Genomic DNA, 21,997 nt, shown 5'->3' with positions numbered 1-21,997 from the left:
ATTACTTCCTTCGATGTTCCTCGCTAGTTATTTGCATGTTCATGATGTAGAGGTGATGGTCACTGTATCAGCATCCATGTCAACAACTTCAGTTTCTTGTAGCTTCATCAGGGACAAGACCATGTCTTTCGTCGACCCAACGCTCACATATGATGGATTTGACAAGTGTGACATGGTGATAGAGGCAGTCTTTGAAGACATTAAAATCAAGCATGCTGTTATACAGGAAGTAGAGAAGGTGCGGTCTATGGTCAAGTAATAATCTTAGGTATTTTTCATATCATATTAAGTGGTTTTATACATAATTTCATGCAAGTTTTTTTTAATAAAAATACTTAGTAATCTTTTCACAATCTTAGAAAGAAATAGTAATAGAGTCCAGGTAAGCTCTGGTCGCAGCAGTATCCTGAATAGGACATAAGTGCATAAGTGAGTCTACGTATGACCCAACATGCAAACCTGATATCCGAGTATCAGCTTTTCAGCTTCTCTAACAAATGACGGTGAAAGCTAGTAACAATCTGATTATTTTTTCGGTTTTTTTGTCAACCAATTGACAATTAAAGTCAATCATTTGCTTGATTTCATTTCTAGTGACTATAGGTAGTGACCTTTTAGTAGTTGTACAATAACTAAGTTATTGTACACCTACTCAATTATTAATGAATTCAAACTCAGCATTAAACAGAAAATTGAAAATAATTTCCAAGTAGTTTTGGCTGTATGTAACAAGGAGAGAAAGGTTTTGGAAATCCTGGAAAACAGACTGAAAGACTATTGTTTGTTCTGTAGTAGTGACACATTAAAACAAAGATATATATACCATATATTTATATGATATATCTATTCACCTAGGCCAATCTTTTTCATGGTACCAATAAGAATTATATGTTTACTATGCTAAGCTTACTATTGAATGTTAGCATGAGACAAACATGCGTCTTACTAGATTTCATTCCTTCTTGAGAGAGAAATACTTCCTGAGTAAGAGTAGTACCTGATGAGTGAGAGAAGTACTTGTTGAGTGGGAGAAGTACTTGTTGAGTGAGAGGAGTACTAGTTGAGTGAGAGAAGTACTTGTTGAGTGAGAGAAGTACTTGTTGAGTGAGAGAAGTAGTTGTTAAGAGAGAGAGAAGTACTTGTTGAGTGAGAGAAGTACTTGTTGAGTGAGAGGAGTACTAGATGAGTGAGAGAAGTACTTGTTGAGTGAGAGAAGTACTTGTTGAGTGAGAGAAGTACTTGTTGAGTGAGAGAAGTACTTGTTGAGTGAGAGGAGTACTTGTTGAGTGAGAGGGGTACTAGTTGAGTGAGAGAAGTACTTGTTGAGTGAGAGAAGTACTTGTTGAGTGAGAGAAGTACTTGTTGAGTGAGAGAAGTGCTTGTTGAGTGAGAGGAGTACTTGTTGAGTGAGAGGAGTACTAGTTGAGTGAGAGAAGTACTTGTTGAGTGAGAGAAGTAGTTGTTAAGAGAGAGAAGTACTTGTTGAGTGAGAGAAGTACTTGTTGAGTGAGAGAAGTACTTGTTGAGTGAGAGAAGTACTTGTTGAGTGAGAGAAGTACTTGTTGAGTGAGAGAAGTACTAGTTGAGTGAGAGAAGTAGTTGTTAAGAGAGAGAAGTACTTGTTGAGTGAGAGAAGTAGTTGTTAAGAGAGAGAAGTACTTGTTGAGTGAGAGAAGTACTTGTTGAGTGAGAGGAGTACTAGTTGAGTGAGAGAAGTACTTGTTGAGTGAGAGAAGTACTTGTTGAGTGAGAGGAGTACTAGTTGAGTGAGAGAAGTACTTGTTGAGTGAGAGAAGTACTTGTTGAGTGAGAGAAGTACTTGTTGAGTGAGAGAAGTATTTGTTGAGTGAGAGAAGTAGTTGTTAAGAGAGAGAAGTACTTGTTGAGTGAGAGAAGTACTTGTTGAGTGAGAGGAGTACTTGTTAAGTGAGAGGAGTACTTGTTGAGTGAGAGAAGTACTTGTTGAGTGAGAGAAGTACTTGTTGAGTGAGAGAAGTACTTGTTGAGTGAGAGGAGTACTTGTTGAGTGAGAGGAGTACTTGTTGAGTGAGAGAAGTAGTTGTTGAGTGAGAGAAGTACTTGTGAAGTGAGAGAAGTACTTGTGAAGTGAGAGAAGTACTTGTGAAGTGAGAAAATTACTTGTTGAGTGAGAGAAGAAATGCAACTAAAACCAAGGAGCCATGTCATCTTGCACTACTGCTTGAGATTTTGAGATATTTTTATTGTTATAATAGTTTTTGCTTGTCACTGTTGTAGCACATTCCACCACACTGCATTTTCGCAAGCAACACTTCAGCACTGCCTATTGCAGAAATAGCTAAAGCCAGTGCAAGGCCTGAGAATGTCATCGGAATGCATTATTTCTCTCCAGTGGATAAAATGCCCCTTCTAGAGATTATTGCTACCGACAAAACTAGTCAAGTAGGTCTTCGCCAGCTTAATAAGTCAGTCATGTTGGCCATCTTTCTTATATGCTTTATACAGCTAACTGTTCTTGCAAGGTTTATGATTGTGTCTGTAGGATGTGCAGTGGCAAGCCTAGACTGCCCTTAGAGTTATGATTCGACTAGATCTCACCTATAGACTATCCCATAGACTATCCCATAGACTATCCCATTGACTATCCCATAGACTAGCCCATAGACTAGCCCATAGACTAGCCTATTTCAGCTTATACAATAAACTATGCAAAGATTTCCCCAAATGTTGCTCATCATGTAGGAAGCGAAATCGGCTGCTGTGGCGGTGGGATTGAAGCAAGGCAAGACAATCATTGTAGTAAAGGATGGCCCGGGCTTCTACACGACCCGTATGCTTGCTCCTACACTGGCAGAAGCTATTCGCTGCCTTCAGGTATTCTATTAAATCAATCAGCAAATCACTTGCATGAGAGAAGAAATTGTTATACTGAATGATGTCACATAGTCTTAGAGATTATCATCATTCTGTCGGGGTTGTCTTCTCCCAAATATAAAAATAGTTCATTAGCGCCACAACATATTCCTTGTCTGTAAGTTCTTCTCAAGTTGATGATATTTATTTAGGTAACTTTTTCGTTACCACAAGCTAGTATGTAGTACTAGCTAGTAGTATGTACTAGTACGTACTACCATGTACTAGTACGTATTACTAGCTCATGGTGACTCGTGGTATGTAGTAGTACGGCTCAGCAAAGCCTTTGCATATGACCAAGAGTCACATGATGCGGCGTTGGTAGGCTTCGTACAAAACCTTTCGGATTAGTGAGTAGTTAGTGACTAGATAATCAAATTACCCTATCATATCTAGACTTGAATAAAAGGAAACAATTTTCTGCATGCGTTTAGCCGATAGAAAATAGGTTTACAACCCAGTCTGAGCGTAGTTTCGCTTTGCAAAAATTAAATTTTTTATTGCATAATCTTCCTAGCAGTATCTAGCCATATCAGATGCATTACAGCTACGAATTTTTGCTAATCTATATATATGTATGTATGTATTTCTCAAGGTTTGTCGTCTGTTTTCTATCATCCGTCCTTCGGTATGTCCAGCTATAGCTATTAAAATTTTGGAGTTAATATTTCACATTTTGTTGGATTTGGACTCACGAAGATTGCAAACACAGTTTTGTAATCCAGTGCTTTAACCACGTGACCACGAAAGCTTTTACAATTTATAGCTCTTACTGCATAACGTTTACATCCTTTTCCGTTTACACCCAAACTGACGTATTAATTGAAACTCTGAATTCTTTTAGCACTATGAAACGCGATGCTCTTTCATCCTTGCCGTATTAGGGCTAATTTTTTTTAGGCAAAACGATATCAACAATAGATTCTCTCGAAAATTAAATTTGGCGATTGTTGTACTGATTGCGACGAAATAACTATTTTTATTTGATTTTTTCAGTTTGTATTAATTGTATCATTACAAAATCATCTGTTTCATACTTCACACACTTGCTATTTATTACACATCTACATTTCTTTGCTTTAATTTATTTCAGCTACTCCGAAGACATTTTCCCAGCCACACTACGTTTCCTTAATTCTGATAATAGCACATTAGTTTATAGGTATTTCCACGCTAAATGACGTGCTAATTGAAACTCTATGAATTCTACTAACTCTATGAAACATAATGCTTTTTCATCTTCGTTGTACTAGGGCTAATTTGTTTTCCGCAAAACGATATCAAGAATAATCATTCTCGAAATTAAAATCTGGCGATTATATCTCAGTTCTGCGTCATCCGTTATAATAAAAACGGGTTCGCAAACAGATGTGATAAAATTTTAGTTAAAATTTACTAAAATCCATACGGAAGCTTTTTTCAAGTATGATTTTTTAGTAAGCTAAATTTATATAAGTTAGATTCAGCGTTTATATTACACGTCTGTCTCGAAGGTAAGAACTCCGTACGTAGTACATTGTAATGTTACATTCTTTTGCAGATCGTAGCCAGAAAATACACTAAAGTTACTGTAGGTAATTATAGTTACTAAGGCAAACATATTGTTTTGTTACTAATTTTTAATGATAATGATTTATAACAGGCAGTGATTGCATTAGATAATTACTATGGGTTTATATACCACTCTACACGTCTATACGATATTTTCACCTTAGGATGCCAACACTGAAACACTAAAATCATAAAATCGTATACCAAGTAGTATTTCATTGTAATCGTAGCAAAACAAACTATATTTAGCCATTACTTGCTAATGATTTCACATTTACATTTTAACACATTTACAGTTTCATTTTTCTTAATTTATTTCAACCATACACTTCTTTTATGATATCAAATTTAGAAGTTGAAGTTGTTTGAAAAAGTCTGAAAACCTTTAAAGTTGTTTTCTTTCTTCTCTTAGTCCATTTGAACTGCGCAAAGATATTTTCTCGTGAAGTTGAAAAGTTGGAATGGTAAACGAAGATGCGTGTAAAATCTAGTAAATATTCTAGATTCATACGTCTAGATTCATGCATCCATTCATACCCGTCTATATTTGCAGTTGACGATCACGTGCTTTTGCCGCCGAGTCCCCGACGCAGTCGACCAGTCTTTCCTTGCCGAGCAGTTGGCAATCGCGCACTTGCCTCGCAATCCCTCACCTCCCACTCGCCTCGCAATCAATCGCCTTGCACGCGCCTCGCAATCAATTGTCTCGCACTCGCCAAATCGTTCATCCGGAGCACCGCGCTTGAAGACTCACACCGTACTCGGGGGCGCAAAAGATCTCACACGCATTCTCGAGTGACGCCACAGCCCCAAACCCGAATCGCTAGCTGCAAGTTGTCTTTCATACTGCAAAACAACTCCAAATATGCAGTCTACTGAAATTGTTGCCCTGATCAGACTATGCATACACATATGCAGTCATACATGTCAATAATGTTGGGGAGAACAATGAAATTCTGCAATGTGTTTTACAGCTAGCCTACAATGCATCAGTCTCAAAACCACTTAAATTGGAGTTGTCCTACTTTTGCACAGAGAACTGATAGTGAAATTGACATTGCTAGGCAAACTGAAGTTCTTCAAACTGGCAACATTGAAAAAGTTGCATCTTTCAAGAAATTCTACAAAATATTTTGCTATCGCCAGCATTTATTGAATGAAGACTTCTACGTGCTTAAAACACTAATCATAGCTCACCAGTTCTGCATCTACAGCCTGTGTTTTGACATGGTATATACTATATACAAACAGTGTAGCAGTAATTTGGTTGTGTTGATAAAATTTATATGTATAACAGCACAGACAGTATGATATCAAGGCATACTGTCATATTTATCATACTGGAATTCAGTATGATAAACTGAATTCTAACAGTACAACTACTTTGGCTTGTGCCCAATAAATGAAATATTAGTTTGCAAACTTGAAGCTTTTGCCCAAAAGGATTTTATTGTTTTAATTTCTAGTTATAAGCAATCCTTTTTCACCGGCCAGACTTGAGAAAGTATTCATTCATTATTAAAGACGATGATTGGATTAGTATATTTCACATGTTTTTTATGTTTCATCAGCAAAGAGATCATTATATCACTTGATAAAACCAATTGAAAATGAAATTCACTAATTCATTGTTGTGCTAAGATTTCATGTAGTTTCAACTTGAGCTTTGCCATCACTTTACAACTGTGTCTTAAATAAACTTCCACAGCTGATAGTTACATATAACTGCATTTTTACCGCTCAGCACATGAACCACTAGGAGCTTAAAATGTTGTTTTTCACCAAAAAATAATGAAAAAATCATAAAAAACCTTTTTTGTTCAGCTGGTTTAAACCGCTCGGTTTAAAACTTTAAACCATTGGCTTAAACCGAGCCAACCCTGCTGCATTAGCACCTTAAAATAATATTAAAACATAACGCCAACATGATAGCCTTTTTATGAGATACAATAAGAAAAACGAATGCATTAAAAAATATATATATATACTGCAAATTATGTCAGAAAATGCTGCATGTGGATAATATGTAGGTATAGTAGAACATGAAGAACATAGCATGACATAACAATAACATAATGTTAATTCAATGCAACCATGACATAACAATAACACAATGTTAATTCAACGCAACACTTGCAGATACACAACTTTTTTTGTTTTTCTGTCGGGTGTATGAACAAATTGTTTTCGGCTTGTGCCTACTTTTGAACATTCAACATACAGCTGGCCATGGCTAAAGCAGGGTGACAGTAAGTCGATACCAGCCTTTCTTCTCATCGTCGCCTATCGCAACGCTCAGAGTACCCGAGCAAATTCTGTAGTAGTAAGTTACAGTACTCGTAGCTGGAAAAAGAATTAGTAACTCAGCTGCGGAAGGAAATGAAAATGTTTACTATCACGGACACCGGCAAATCCAACATTTTTAAGTAGTGGATGTGTGGCAATTCATAGACAATAAATACACCATTGAATGAGAGGTCCTTATCTTTTTGAAGTAGAAATTTAGTACTAATTTTTGACGCTAAAACAATTTGTCTAGGTGGCCGGAAAAAGCAAACATTCACATACGTACTTTCTCGTATGTGTTGGCTGTAAATATTAATTACATGTAATTTACTACTCATTAATTTATTTAATGAGTAGTTAATTTTATTTAATTTTATTGATTTATTTACTACTCATTAATTCAGTTCGCTCCGTACGACCGAATCGGAAAAAGGAAAGACCGCTCTATAAGGTGGACAAATACACGCACACACACACACACACACACACAAATTTTGCTGTTTATGTAGTAGATTGTTGTTCTAGTTGATGTATGAAAATTAACAACATATCCCTTATTAGGTTGAAAGATATTTAATTCAAATAAAATTGCATCAATAAACAGATGCTGCAGTCAATAAATCTATCTGGATTATTGAATGATATTTAAAATTTATCTCCTTACCAATTCCTCCAACTAAAAATTGGTAACTTTTTTGTAATATGTTGTATTCTTGATAAATAACATTTTAAACACTAATAATAATGTTTTGTAGATTTATGAACAATAAGTACTAGTTGGAGTTGTAATCTGAGTGTAGGAGGTGATATTTTGTTGTAGTATTGTACGATTTATATTAATTAACAATATAATTTGTACTAATTATGTTGTCATATTTATAAATAATATCATAATTAGTATTTAGATAATAAATGTAAATAGTAAATTAAAATCGAATAAACAATGAATATAATAATACATGTATTAAAAATAAATATTAAATACTTTTTAGATATTATATTTAAAAAATACTATTGAATTTTATGTAAAAATGAAAAATTATTATTTGAAAACAATATAATATTCATGTTCATATTCATGTTGTTAAAAATGATGTTACTGTTTTTTTTAATGTTTGCTATATTGTTATTTATAAAAAAAATAATATGTCACAAGAATATCTCAAAACCGTATCAACTTACTTATTAGTGTGAGGCAAGCACCTAGTAAACAGTATATTGTAAAAAAGCCTTATTTTTAATGAAAATTTCTTACCAGTTTTGGTATTTTTTCTCATCGCAAATCATTCATAGAAATATACCGTATGTCCCCGCATATAAACCTATCTCACATAAAGCCAACCATGAAAGAACAGCCCTGAAATCAGGGAATTAATAAGAACTCGCATATAAGCCGACCATTTAAATTGTAACACGGCGTATGTACCTGTCAAAACAAAAAGTTACAGAATTTGAGTGGCCTTTGCAGCGTTAGTGCAAAACGTTTCTGATTGGTGGGTATTTGCACAATTAGCCTATCATGTCTTTGCTCGAAATCAAAAACAACAATCATCTGTTTGCGTTGAACCAATGGAAAACATGTTTGCATCTCACGCTGATCTTAGTCTCGCTTTGCAAAAACGCATTTCTATAGCTATTTGTTCTTCGCGATGATCAGACGCATTACAGCTACATAGGTTTCATAAATTGTAGGTCAACGGACTTCTGATGATTATCTATTGGGCAATACTAGTAGTGACAGCGAGTATTTATTTTTTAACAATAATAATAATGTCGTAATCTATAGTAATAGTGGTAATTCATCTGACTCGGAACATGCTTAACTTGCCACCCTGATAATATTGTAGTAAACCTAAAAATAAATCGCTAATGTTATTCTAGCGCATCAACTATAAAATAAGTGATAGTTTTGCAAAGTGCACTTGGGGAAGCAACTCCATGAGCATTCATTCACAATGGATTGAAGAAAAGATGACAGACGCCATTTATCGAGATCTATAGAAAATTCGTACGCAATGAACAATCTTTAACAAATTTATTTTCATTCACATGTTTGAAGGATTTATTTATGTTCATAATTGGTTGTCAAAATTGTCCAAGTATCTGTTCCTATCAAGTACCAAGCCGTATCAAGCTGTTTAAGTCATTCAAGTCATATTTTTTTGTTGTTATTATTTTTTCTTGAGATAATATTTTGTATTTAGTCTTTTTTGTTATTTTGTCTTTTTTGGGTCTTACTGTTTCCCAAGAATATTGTTCTATACATAGTCTATATATATATATATATATATAGACTATGTATATATATATCTATATATATATGTATATATATATATATATATATATATATATAGATATAGATATGTATATTCTATACATATCTATATCTATATCTATATATATATATATATATATATATATATATATACAATGTTCTATAGTCTATATAAAATTTTATTGACGTTTTGCTAGTTACACTATTGCACTGCAATGGCTAGTTATCCCTCAATAATTTTTATTGTTGCGAATGAAAAATTTTACAGTCAGCAGTCGGAAAAGCGATGTGATCGGCGAGTTTGAACAAGAACGGAATGTCGAAGCATTCCTCCTATAAAAGGAGGACTGCTGCAATTTGTTAGGCAAGTCAGCTGGTGTTTTGCTCTTAAAAGAGACATATAATATTATTACTATAATAAAATCATTTTTTCGTTGGAGAATTATAATTTCTAAACGTTATTCCAAGACTAGTGATAAGCTTGGACAAGATCGCAACAAATAATTAAATAACAAGCGAGTTAGTTTCAGCTTCTTCCTGTTGGGTTCAGCAGGCGGTATCATTGGCAACATTGGGTCCAGCTTAGATACGCTAGATGTAACGGTTGTCTTCACCCCATTCCTATGGGTTTTCTTCAGTATTAAGATGATAAAAAAGTGTCCAAACTCAATCTGCAACACGTTCGTGCTCTTTTATGGCATCAGATGATGTACAATTTTATGCTAATTAATTTAGTCAAATGTTATTGCAACGTTTAAGCATCAATGTCAAATCTTTGGTTTCACTGAATCTTTAATTGTCTAGGTAAAAAATGTATTTGAGCGTGAAAAAGTTAATTATAGCGGTAACCATTGTTGTTTTACCTCCATTAATAAAGTTGAGTTAATAAAGGTTGTAGTTGTTAAAATTAAGTTACCGTAATGTCATTTCATTAGCTTTCAATTAGAGTTACACACGTATAAGCTGGACCCCGTACTTTGGTAAAAAAGTTTTAACGTTTTAGAATCGCCTTTTATGTGGCGATATATAGTAGTTGCACACTAAAGTGTGGGGAATGTGACGATCGTCGCGGTCCATACATATACCCTCATCAACATTACTATATTTAAAAAAAGGGTAAAGCCAGTCTGTTTATAAACCAATGGACAGCAATTCGCAATTCTTCTGCAATTTTCTGTATATTCTATCTTGACAATAAAGTATATAATTATTTTTCATTATTGAAGATGGAAAACGGAATAATTTCAAATCAGTGCTGTTAGCGTGATAATGGTGATAGTTGAATAAGAGTGATGTTCACAATGTAAACTTTTTTACAACGCTGGTCTTTTAAGACCAATTAATATTTTTTTAAATTGCTGTCAGTGTCAATTTTTTATTTTACTGAAAGTTTGTTTGGATGTGGGAAAATTAAAATAATTTTTAAAAGTGTGTCTGTTACTATCACGGTGAATTTCATTTGGAGCGTGATGCTGTATTGCAGGTGTTATTAACAGTAAAACTGGTGTTTTGAGATCAAACTGCTTGTCAATTATATTTACATTGTAACAAAAAGTTGTGTTGCTTTACTTTAAAAACATTTCGAAGTTTATATTTTATTATAATACATAATAAAATGGTAAAAACTGAATGATACTTCTGGACTCATTGCCATCGCCATTTCAACAACCAATAAAACAATCATTTTATTTTTATGTTAATATTTGTTATACTGTACAGTTTATGATAGAATAAAATGTGAAGTTTATGAGAATGAAAAACCTTTTTGTAAGTTTACTCGCTAAAGAGTATTTTCAGTCAAATGTTTATAGGAGGATCTGGCAATTCCCATAATAAAAGATCTTGCTCAAAGGGAAAGTGGCTAGGCTAAGCTCGTCTAATAAAAGCTGACGACTATTCATTGATAATAATTCTCTTTGTGAAAAGGTTGGTTTGCTCAATAGTCTGCATTTGAGAAATTTGCAGCTAATTTTATTTTTGTGAGATGACTTTTACCTTTATCTTTTCTTCTAGAAGTACTGGTGGTGAGCAATGTAGCTCGATGGCATTAAGTTGTGCGCTGCTTAGAATGTTTGGTTGATATGGTCACGCCTAGGCTCAGTTATCTAACAAGTGACATTGTGACTGGCAAGGTTTTTGAAGCATTAGCTGTTTTAACATAGCGAAACATTTCTACACTGTATTCTCTTTTTGGTCAGATGATTAGCATGCTCATAATGAGTAAATGGTACGCAGTAGTTGCTAGTGTTGGAATTATTGTTTTGATAAGGCCATAGAGTTTGTGACACAAGTAAGGTTCTGTCAATTGTCTCGTAGAACGTTCGCAATGGCTACTTGTCAAGGTTTCATTATTTTCAACTTTGCAATTTCCTTATTGCTATTGCTTTCTTTATAGGAAGGAGTGGGTCCATCAGCTTTAGACAAAATCACAAAGAACTTTGGCTTCCCGGTCGGCACCGCGACCCTGATTGACGAGGTTGGGGTCGATGTTGCTGCTCATGTGGCGGAGGACCTTGGCAAAGCGTTTGGTGCGAGGCATGGAGGTGCAGATATAGGCGTTCTTAAGGACATGGTCAACGCTGGACTGCTCGGTGAGTGTGAATGCCTTACAAGATGTGATCATTATGTGAAGTTTACAAACATTAGTCTAAACTCACCTTCGCAACTACTCGAAACTATATTCTCCAGAGAATGAAAAGTTCTCGCTGTACTCATCAGTACAGTGATACAGTACATCACCGAGGCCTAAAAGCAGGGGTAACGTTTATCTTTACGGTGTGTGACCTTTGACCATTGCATTTCAATGTGTGACTCTCCTGATTGAATCGAAGCTAAGAACTGAAAAAGGAACTTTTCTAGGATGGCGGTGTCTTACGGTGTCTTAATCTCAGGGTCAAAATTGTCTATCCATAGTTGGACATTGTCTCGCAGCTATAAACTGGCTAAAACACTAGACCATTTCCTACAGTTTTTTGGTAGCAAACTTATTGAGGTTCTCTTCATTCAACTAGATTCAGTACCATTAAACTTTTTAGCAGTTAGTATCAGCATCAGTTAGTGACCCTTACACCTGGTATAATTGCTAGCCATAGTCAGTAACTATTTACTCGGTGACAGTACTAACAGTAGTTAGTAACTCATTTACTCAGTCGCAGTACTAGCAGTAGTTAGTAACTCATTTACTCAGTCGCAGTACTAGCAGTAGTTAGTGACTCATTTACACAGTATCAGTACTAGTGGCAGTTAGTAATGCATTTACTCAGTATCTCTTATCATAAAGACACCTATTGGTAGTGACCATCATAGACGCCTGTTGTCAGTGACCATCATAGACGTCTGTTAGTAGCAATCAAAGACACCTGTTAGTACCGGTTATCATCAAGATGCCTGTAATAGATTGTGGATAAAATACTTTGGTAATTGCCAATGTATTTTCTTTTGATCAGGAAGAAAGGCGAACAAGGGCTGCTTCACATACACTCCTGGTGTGAAAGAAAGAAGTGAGAATGAGGAGTTCGCAAAGATTGTGGAAAAGTACAGAATAGAACCAAAGGCTGAGTAAGTGTAAACCTGCGTCAGCACTGTTTTGTTCAACAGTATCAGGCGCGCTATGCTCAGTTAAGTTCATAGGCTTTGTAAAAAAGGTTTCTGTGCTGATGGCTGTGCCATTGTTATTTTTTTCAAATCTGCATTGCATGTGTGGGTTGGGCACCATAGCAGGGAGTTGGGCACCACAACAGGCAGTTTGGTAGTACAACAGGCAGTTCGGTACCATAGCAGGTAATTGGGTACCATAGCAGGGAGTTGGGTACCATAGCAGGCAGTTGTGCACTATAGGAGGGAGTTGGGTACCATAGCAGGGAGTTGGGTACCATATGAGGGGGTTGGGTACCATAGGAGGGAGTTGGGTACCATAACAGGGAGTTGGGTACCGTAACAGGGAGTTGGGTACCGTAACAGGGAGTTGGGTACCGTAACAGGGAGTTGGGTACCATAGGAGGGGGTTGGGTACCATAGGAGGGGGTTGGGTACCATAACAGGGAGTTGGGTACCGAAGAGAGAGTTGGGCACCGAAGAGAGAGTTGGGCACCGAAGAGAGAGTTGGGCACCATAGGAGGGGGTTGGGTACCATAGCAGGGAGTTGGGCACCATAAGAGGGGGTACCATAACAGGGAGTTGGACATCCCAGCATTGTTTAGCTAGCCTATACCATCATCAATACCTTAGCGTTCAGACGATGTTCTGAGAGTTTGTTAAATCTGTAGAAACATTCCTGATCATGTCGCCATGAGACTAGTAGCAAGGTTCACCAATGAGGCTGTCATGTGTCTTCAAGAGGACATCATCGCTTCACCTGTAAGTACTACTGCTCTCTATACAGGATTTATAGCCTAATCACCCAAGGCCAATGCGGGTGATTCTATAATCACATAAGGCCAATGCTGGTGTTTCTTTATTCACCCAAACCTAATGTGGTTGATTTCCTGATTCCCTGGTAACGCTTGCGTATTTAAAACAGTTGGAGATAAGACTATGACTAAATTTGTTTGCGACTCCAAAGTTCAATAATAGTTAAAATTATCAACCATATTCTGTTGGAAACAGGGAATGAGTCCATCTTTAAGTAATCTATACAGTAGACGCTCCTATAACATAAATTCTACATAGCGTAAATAATTTACCTTATGCAAAGTTTTTCTTTGTACTACGTTAAGAATTCCATATAACGTTGGTGTCAAGTTGATGCAAGTTCTCAAATTCGATTTGAATAGCAAGAGTCTCGCAGTTAGCTTTAAAAATATTGCTTTCTTTCTTGCCACACATTGGAGAGTGAACGGCATGTATCTCAATCCATGTATATATGTATATGTACTGTGGGACGTATAGGGTTATCTCTGTCTATATATACCAGCACCCTGGCAGTCTAGTTGGCCAAGAAAGATCGCCAGTTGGACCGCTAAAGCAGAGAGAATAGGTAGCTGCACAATTATTCAGAAATACAATCGATTGACGCAATTGTTAGGGTGTTGGTCTATCAATCTGAATGTCACGTGTTGGTCTATCAATCTGAATGTCACGTGTTGGTCTATCAATCTGAATGTCATGTGTTGAAGTATCATCGAAGTTTCATCATAACCTTGAACCCTGCAGTCGAATAGACGAATGGACAGATAAGCACTATCATAGCAAAATTGTATTTTGCTTTGCTTTTTTATAGACTTATAAAAGATAATTCTTTTGGTTTTCCATAATAAAATAGACTTTATCTAAAAATAAAATGACCGAATCGTTGTGAATTGACGTTGGAGTTGTGCGCTCCTCTTAACTTGTAAAGTTACCGTAATCATGAACCATAAACCAAGTGAAAGGGATAAAAAACAGGAAGAAAGTTGTCAATACCACTAATACTACAGTTACTGAACAGCCAATAAATAAAAAAATTGATTAGAGCTTTTTACTTTTTTCAAGGGTCAAAGAGGTGAGTTTAAAAAGAGTTTATAACAGATTAGGCAATTTACATGTATTTTACTGTTTGTATAACATAAAATCCCTATAACATCAACGTTCCTGGAACTTATTCTTTACACTGTAAGAGCATGTACTGTATGTGGATTCTGTAGCAGGCTGTATGTATTTGGCCACACCTTTGCCTTGCACCTTTGCCTTGTATCTTTGCACAAACATCATACGTAGTTTAGTCACTTTGTAACGAGACTACGTTATTAAATTTTATGGTTGCTAGCCATGAAAAACTATAATGTTACTACTTGCCTTGCAGTCGGATGGAGATGTTGGTGCTGTGTTTGGACTGGGATTCCCACCGTTTTTAGGAGGTTTGTATTCGTTTGTACTGGTGCTTCGTGACAGATATCAGTGGGCTTGTGTTTGCAAAGGTCAAGGATATGGTTTATTAGTTATACATGGAAGACCCCAGTTGCAAATGTCAGTATCTTTAAGTGTGCCGAAAGTAATGCATTTGCGAGATTCATGCACTGGGAGGAATGTTGATGCTGTCATCATTGTCAAACATGGTGTCACATAGTGAATAGATGTAAGGCTTTCTTGTTTTGCAACAGTAGCACACGTTCATAAACGTACACCAATACAAGGAACATATTACCTGCTATAGTTGTTGAGATGGACGTGTTACAGTTTACCTATTACCTGCTATAGTTGTTGAGATGGATGTGTTACAGTTTACCTATTACCTGCTATAGTTGTTGAGATGGATGTGTTACAGTTTACCTATTGCCTGCTATAGTTGTTGAGATGGACGTGTTACAGCTCACCTATTACCTGCTATAGTTGTTGAGATGGATGTGTTACAGTTTACCTATTGCCTGCTATAGTTGTTGAGATGGACGTGTTACAGTTTACCTATTGCCTGCTATAGTTGTTGAGATGGATGTGTTACAGTTTACCTATTACCTGCTATAGTTGTTGAGATGGATGTGTTACAGTTTACCTATTACCTGCTATAGTTGTTGAGATGGATGTGTTACAATTTACTTATTGCCTGCTATAGTTGTTGAGATGGATGTGTTACAGTTTACCTATTACCTGCTATAGCTGTTGAGATGGATGTGTAACAGTTCACCTATTACCTGCTATAGTTGTTGAGATGGATGTGTTACAGTTTACCTATTACCTGCTATAGTTGTTGAGATGGATGTGTTACAGTTTACCTATTACCTGCTATAGTTGTTGAGATGGATGTGTTACAGTTTACCTATTGCCTGCTATAGTTGTTGAGATGGACGTGTTACAGTTTACCTATTACCTGCTATAGTTGTTGAGATGGATGTGTTACAGTTTACCTATTACCTGCTATAGTTATTGAGATGGATGTGTTACAGTTTACCTATTACCTGCTATAGTTGTTGAGATGGATGTGTTACAGTTTACCTATTACCTGCTATAGTTGTTGAGATAGATGTGTTACAGTTTACCTATTACCTGCTATAGTTGTTGAGATGGATGTGTTACAGTTTACCTATTGCCTGCTATAGTTGTTGAGATGGACGTGTTACAGTTTACCTATTACCTGCTATAGTTGTTGAGATGGATGTGTTACAGTTTACCTATTACCTGCTATAGTTGTTGAGATGGATGTGTTACAGTTTACCTATTACCTGCTATAGTTGTTGAGATGGATGTGTTACAGTTCACCTATTACCTGCTATAGTTGTTGAGATGGACGTGTTACAGTTTACCTATTACCTGCTATAGTTGTTGAGATGGATGTGTTACAGTTTACCTATTACCTGCTATAGTTGTTGAGATGGATGTGTTACAGTTTACCTATTGCCTGCTATAGTTGTTGAGATGGATGTGTTACAGTTTACCTATTACCTGCTATAGTTGTTGAGATGGATGTGTTACAGTTTACCTATTACCTGCTATAGTTGTTCGGATGGATGTATTACAGTTTACCTATTACCTGCTATAGTTGTTGAGATGGATGTGTTACAGTTTACCTATTACCTGCTATAGTTGTTCGGATGGATGTGTTACAGTTTACCTATTACCTGCTATAGTTGTTGAGATGGATGTGTTACAGTTTACCTATTACCTGCTATAGTTGTTCGGATGGATGTGTTACAGTTTACCTATTACCTGCTATAGTTGTTGAGATGGATGTGTTACAGTTTACCTATTACCTGCTATAGTTGTTGAGATGGATGTGTTACAGTTTACCTATTACCTGCTATAGTTGTTGAGATGGATGTGTTACAGTTTACCTATTACCTGCTATAGTTGTTGAGATGGATGTGTTACAATTTACTTATTGCCTGCTATAGTTGTTGAGATGGATGTGTTACAGTTTACCTATTACCTGCTATAGCTGTTGAGATGGATGTGTAACAGTTCACCTATTACCTGCTATAGTTGTTGAGATGGATGTGTTACAGTTTACCTATTACCTGCTATAGTTGTTGAGATGGATGTGTTACAGTTTACCTATTACCTGCTATAGTTGTTGAGATGGATGTGTTACAATTTACTTATTGCCTGCTATAGTTGTTGAGATGGATGTGTTACAGTTTACCTATTACCTGCTATAGCTGTTGAGATGGATGTGTAACAGTTCACCTATTACCTGCTATAGTTGTTGAGATGAATGTGTTACAGTTTACCTATTACCTGCTATAGTTGTTGAGATGGATGTGTTACAGTTTACCTATTACCTGCTATAGTTGTTGAGATGGATGTGTTACAGTTTACCTATTACCTGCTATAGTTGTTGAGATGGATGTGTTACAGTTTACCTGTTACCTGCTATAGTTGTGTAGATGGATGTGTTACAGTTTACCTATTACCTGCTATAGTTGTTGAGATGGATGTGTTACAGTTTACCTATTACCTGCTATAGTTGTTGAGATGGATGTGTTACAGTTTACCTATTACCTGCTATAGTTGTTGAGATGGATGTGTTACAGTTTACCTATTACCTGCTATAGTTGTCGAGATGGATGTGTTACAGTTTACCTATTACCTGCTATAGTTGTTGAGATGAATGTGTTACAGTTTACCTATTACCTGCTATAGTTGTTGAGATGGATGTGTTACAGTTTACCTATTACCTGCTATAGTTGTTGAGATGGATGTGTTACAGTTTACCTATTACCTGCTATAGTTGTTGAGATGGATGTGTTACAGTTTACCTATTACCTGCTATAGTTGTTGAGATGGATGTGTTACAGTTTACCTATTACCTGCTATAGTTGTTGAGATGGATGTGTTACAGTTTACCTATTACCTGCTATAGTTGTTGAGATGGATGTGTTACAGTTTACCTATTACCTGCTATAGTTGTTGAGATGGATGTGTTACAGTTTACTTATTACCTGCTATAGTTGTTGAGATGGATGTGTAACAGTTCACCTATTACCTGCTATAGTTGTTGAGATGGATGTGTTATAGTTCACCTATTACCTGCTATAGTTGTTGAGATGGATGTGTTACAGTTTACCTATTACCTGCTATAGTTGTTGAGATGGATGTGTTACAGTTCACCTATTACCTGCTATAGTTGTTGAGATGGATGTGTTACAGTTCACCTATTACCTGCTATAGTTGTTGAGATGGATGTGTTACAGTTTACCTATTACCTGCTATAGTTGTTGAGATGGATGTGTTACAGTTTACCTATTACCTGCTATAGTTGTTGAGATGGATGTGTTACAGTTTACCTATTACCTGCTATAGTTGTTGAGATGGATGTGTTACAGTTTACCTATTACCTGCTATAGTTGTTGAGATGGAGGTGTTACAGTTCACCTATTACCTGCTATAGTTGTTGAGATGAATGTGTTACAGTTTACCTATTGCCTGCTATAGTTGTTGAGATGGATGTGTTACAGTTTACCTATTACCTGCTATAGTTGTTGAGATGGATGTGTTACAGTTTACCTATTACCTGCTATAGTTGTTGAGATGGAGGTGTTATAGTTCACCTATTACCTGCTATAGTTGTTGAGATGGATGTGTTACAGTTTACCTATTACCTGCTATAGTTGTTGAGATGGATGTGTTACAGTTTACCTATTACCTGCTATAGTTGTTGAGATGGATGTGTTACAGTTTACCTATTACCTGCTATAGTTGTTGAGATGGATGTGTTACAGTTCACCTATTACCTGCTATAGTTGTTGAGATGGAGGTGTTACAGTTCACCTATTACCTGCTATAGTTGTTGAGATGGATGTGTTACAGTTTACCTATTACCTGCTATAGTTGTTGAGATGGAGGTGTTACAGTTCACCTATTACCTGCTATAGTTGTTGAGATGGATGTGTTACAGTTTACCTATTACCTGCTATAGTTGTTGTGATGGATGTGTTACAGTTTACCTATTACCTGCTATAGTTGTTGAGATGGATGTGTTACAGTTTACCTATTACCTGCTATAGTTGTTGAGATGGACGTGTTTCAGTTTACCTATTACCTGCTATAGTTGTTGAGATGGATGTGTTACAGTTTACCTATTACCTGCTATAGTTGTTGAGATGGATGTGTTACAGTTTACCTATTACCTGCTATAGTTGTTGAGATGGATGTGTTACAGTTTACCTATTACCTGCTATAGTTGTTGAGATGGATGTGTTACAGTTTACCTATTGCCTGCTATAGTTGTTGAGATGGACGTGTTTCAGTTTACCTATTACCTGCTATAGTTGTTGAGATGGATGTGTTACAGTTTACCTATTACCTGCTATAGTTGTTGAGATGGATGTGTTACAGTTTACCTATTACCTGCTATAGTTGTTGAGATGGAGGTGTTACAGTTCACCTATTACCTGCTATAGTTGTTGAGATGGATGTGTTACAGTTTACCTATTACCTGCTATAGTTGTTGAGATGGATGTGTTACAGTTTACCTATTACCTGCTATAGTTGTTGAGATGGATGTGTTACAGTTTACCTATTACCTGCTATAGTTGTTGAGATGGAGGTGTTACAGTTCACCTATTACCTGCTATAGTTGTTGAGATGGATGTGTTATAGTTCACCTATTACCTGCTATAGTTGTTGAGATGAATGTGTTACAGTTTACCTATTGCCTGTTATAGTTGTTGAGATGGATGTGTTACAGTTTACCTATTACCTGCTATAGTTGTTGAGATGGATGTGTTACAGTTTACCTATTACCTGCTATAGTTGTTGAGATGGAGGTGTTATAGTTCACCTATTACCTGCTATAGTTGTTGAGATGGATGTGTTACAGTTTACCTATTACCTGCTATAGTTGTTGAGATGGATGTGTTACAGTTTACCTATTGCCTGCTATAGTTGTTGAGATGGATGTTGATATTGAGATACAGTTGACTATTATAGGCAGTCTATTTTTGTCATTATGTTAAACCAAAACTAATTAAACTATTTATTTCAATGATTAATTGGAAGCCAGTCTTAGTAAAATTGTGTTTGGGAAAACATTTACTTACTTTTTATTCACAAGATACTCAATTGTGTTATCAATAATGCCCATTTGTCTTTGGACTGTGTGAAAAGAGAGAAGTTAGTAGTTAGTCATTCATGGCTCTGAGGCCTCTAAGCATCGTTCATACTTCAAATGTTGTCGAGTGAGCGTGATGACTGATCTTGTAAAATCCCTATACTTGTCTTATATTAAAGGCATCTACTTATAGGTCCATTCAGGTTTGTTGACCACTATGGAGCTGGAAAGTTGGTTGAACTCATGCAGAGGAATAGCGACTTGTACGGCGAGCAGTTCCTTCCATGTCAGTTACTGTTGGACGTTGCTAAGTCTGGCAAGTCATTCCACAAGTAGAGTTGTTTGTTTATGAACCTTTAGTATTATCTCTTACACTCTTCTGGTCCATCATAGTGGCGAATCACGGTGCCCAACCATCTGCTAGTCATTGTCCACTACATGTTTCCCTCTTCCCAATCTTTGCTTTGTTTGACCTGCTGTTTTCACTGGATGGCATGTTTTATTATTTCCATGTTTTATATTGAAATAAAAATTATAGCGAAAAATGACATTCGGTTTAAGAATTTATGCGCTTCATTGTTAGCAATTGCATGGGGTTGTCTGCTTTTTACTCGTTTGCTACTGAAAGTTCATACAAGTTGACAACTCAACATGTACCTTGCCATTTCAGAGTAATTGTCTATGCTTCCACAGTGGAGACTGCAGTTTGTAACCTATATTATATATACCTATATATTGTGTGCAACAAAGTTACATGAAAGTGAATTTCAGCTTATTTTTTTGCCAGCTTTTAGGAGTTAATAGAAGCTCGAAGTTAAGGCTTCTTGGATGTCCTTCAGGCATTCCAGATTCGATAAGAATGCTTCATTTTAACCGCGAGAATATCGGCTATGAGAGAATTTTCATAACAAAATAGACTGAAAGCATGACGCAGTGACGAGTGAGTGAATAACAAAGCTAATCGTGCAAATTTAATACCTTAGTTTTTGCTGCTCTCTTGTTTGCTATTTTCGGCTCTTAGATTTCTGTTGAGATAGAATAACTTGAAGACTGTTCTTTTAGCTAGTAAAATACTTGTAGATACAGCTACTAGTAGCTTTGACCTTGTTTGTTCATTGACATGATGCGGTACTGGTACCCACGCATGATATATATATGAGGTACAACTTAAGATGCAATTTATTTACATACCAAGTTTTTTCAAAGCACTAAGTAATTGGTTGTATTATGTCTTTTACTAGTCTGTCTTAAATTTTTTTGCTGATGAGACCACATAACTTAGGTTGATGTTGAGATCTCATAACTTAGGTTGATGTTGAGATCTCATAACTTAGGTTGATGTTGAGATCTCATAACTTTGGTTGATGTTGAGATCTCATAACTTTGGTTGATGTTGAGACCTCATAACTTTGGTTGATGTTGAGATCATATAACTTTGGTTGATGTTCAGACCATAGAGTTATCTCCCCCTAGAGTGATAACTGTGCCTTCAACAACACCAGCGTTTCCGGTGCCAACAAGGAGAGTTTAGGCCACGCCCCTTTTTTGTGCTAATCAATCGTAGTGATCGACAGAACAATAACATCGGCCACGAGGATGATCATGAATTTCCAGTTAAGATAGTACATGTAGTTATTGCTCATATTAAAGAAATGATAATTATAGTTTATTACTCTAATATATGCTTATTATTTAAAGCAATTCAATACCTACATGCTTTGCAAAGGCACTGAATAGATGGTGTTAAGTGAGTTAATGCAATCAGTAACTCCAATGATATACAGCCCCCACACATGGGGGCTGTATATCATTGGTTATTCATAGATAAGATAGATAGTCATACTGGGATTGTATTACATTGGTGTGATGGGAAGCTAATCGACTGTCATCAACTGAAAGTATTGACATTGTATGGTGATAGAGTGATTCATTGTCACCTCAGTTCACAAACAGCCCTTGCATGTAATATTAGATTTCAATACATAGACTAGCTTGAAGCAAAGATGTCCACTAATTAGTGGACATCTTTGCTT

The 21,997-nt window shown here is 36.2% G+C and overlaps 1 protein-coding gene across 1 annotated transcript in view; it reads left to right on the top strand.

Moving 5' to 3' along the window:
- The window catches only part of LOC137388953 (trifunctional enzyme subunit alpha, mitochondrial-like), a 53,580-nt gene extending 33,068 nt beyond the window's left edge, over positions 1-20,512 (top strand). The window contains exons 10-17 of the mRNA XM_068075463.1: positions 103-238; positions 2,257-2,421; positions 2,722-2,853; positions 11,400-11,595; positions 12,451-12,562; positions 13,270-13,360; positions 14,784-14,838; positions 20,158-20,512. Coding sequence (XP_067931564.1) covers positions 103-238; positions 2,257-2,421; positions 2,722-2,853; positions 11,400-11,595; positions 12,451-12,562; positions 13,270-13,360; positions 14,784-14,838; positions 20,158-20,300 — 1,030 coding nt within the window. The 3' untranslated portion in view covers positions 20,301-20,512. The remainder of the gene's footprint in view (positions 1-102; positions 239-2,256; positions 2,422-2,721; positions 2,854-11,399; positions 11,596-12,450; positions 12,563-13,269; positions 13,361-14,783; positions 14,839-20,157) is intronic.
- Positions 20,513-21,997: the final 1,485 nt, after the last annotated feature.

The sequence above is a fragment of the Watersipora subatra genome, chromosome 2, assembly GCF_963576615.1.
Source record: "Watersipora subatra chromosome 2, tzWatSuba1.1, whole genome shotgun sequence".
In the NCBI taxonomy this organism is placed as follows: Eukaryota; Metazoa; Bryozoa; class Gymnolaemata; order Cheilostomatida; family Watersiporidae; genus Watersipora; species Watersipora subatra.
This window is presented reverse-complemented; position numbering and strand designations above follow the sequence as displayed.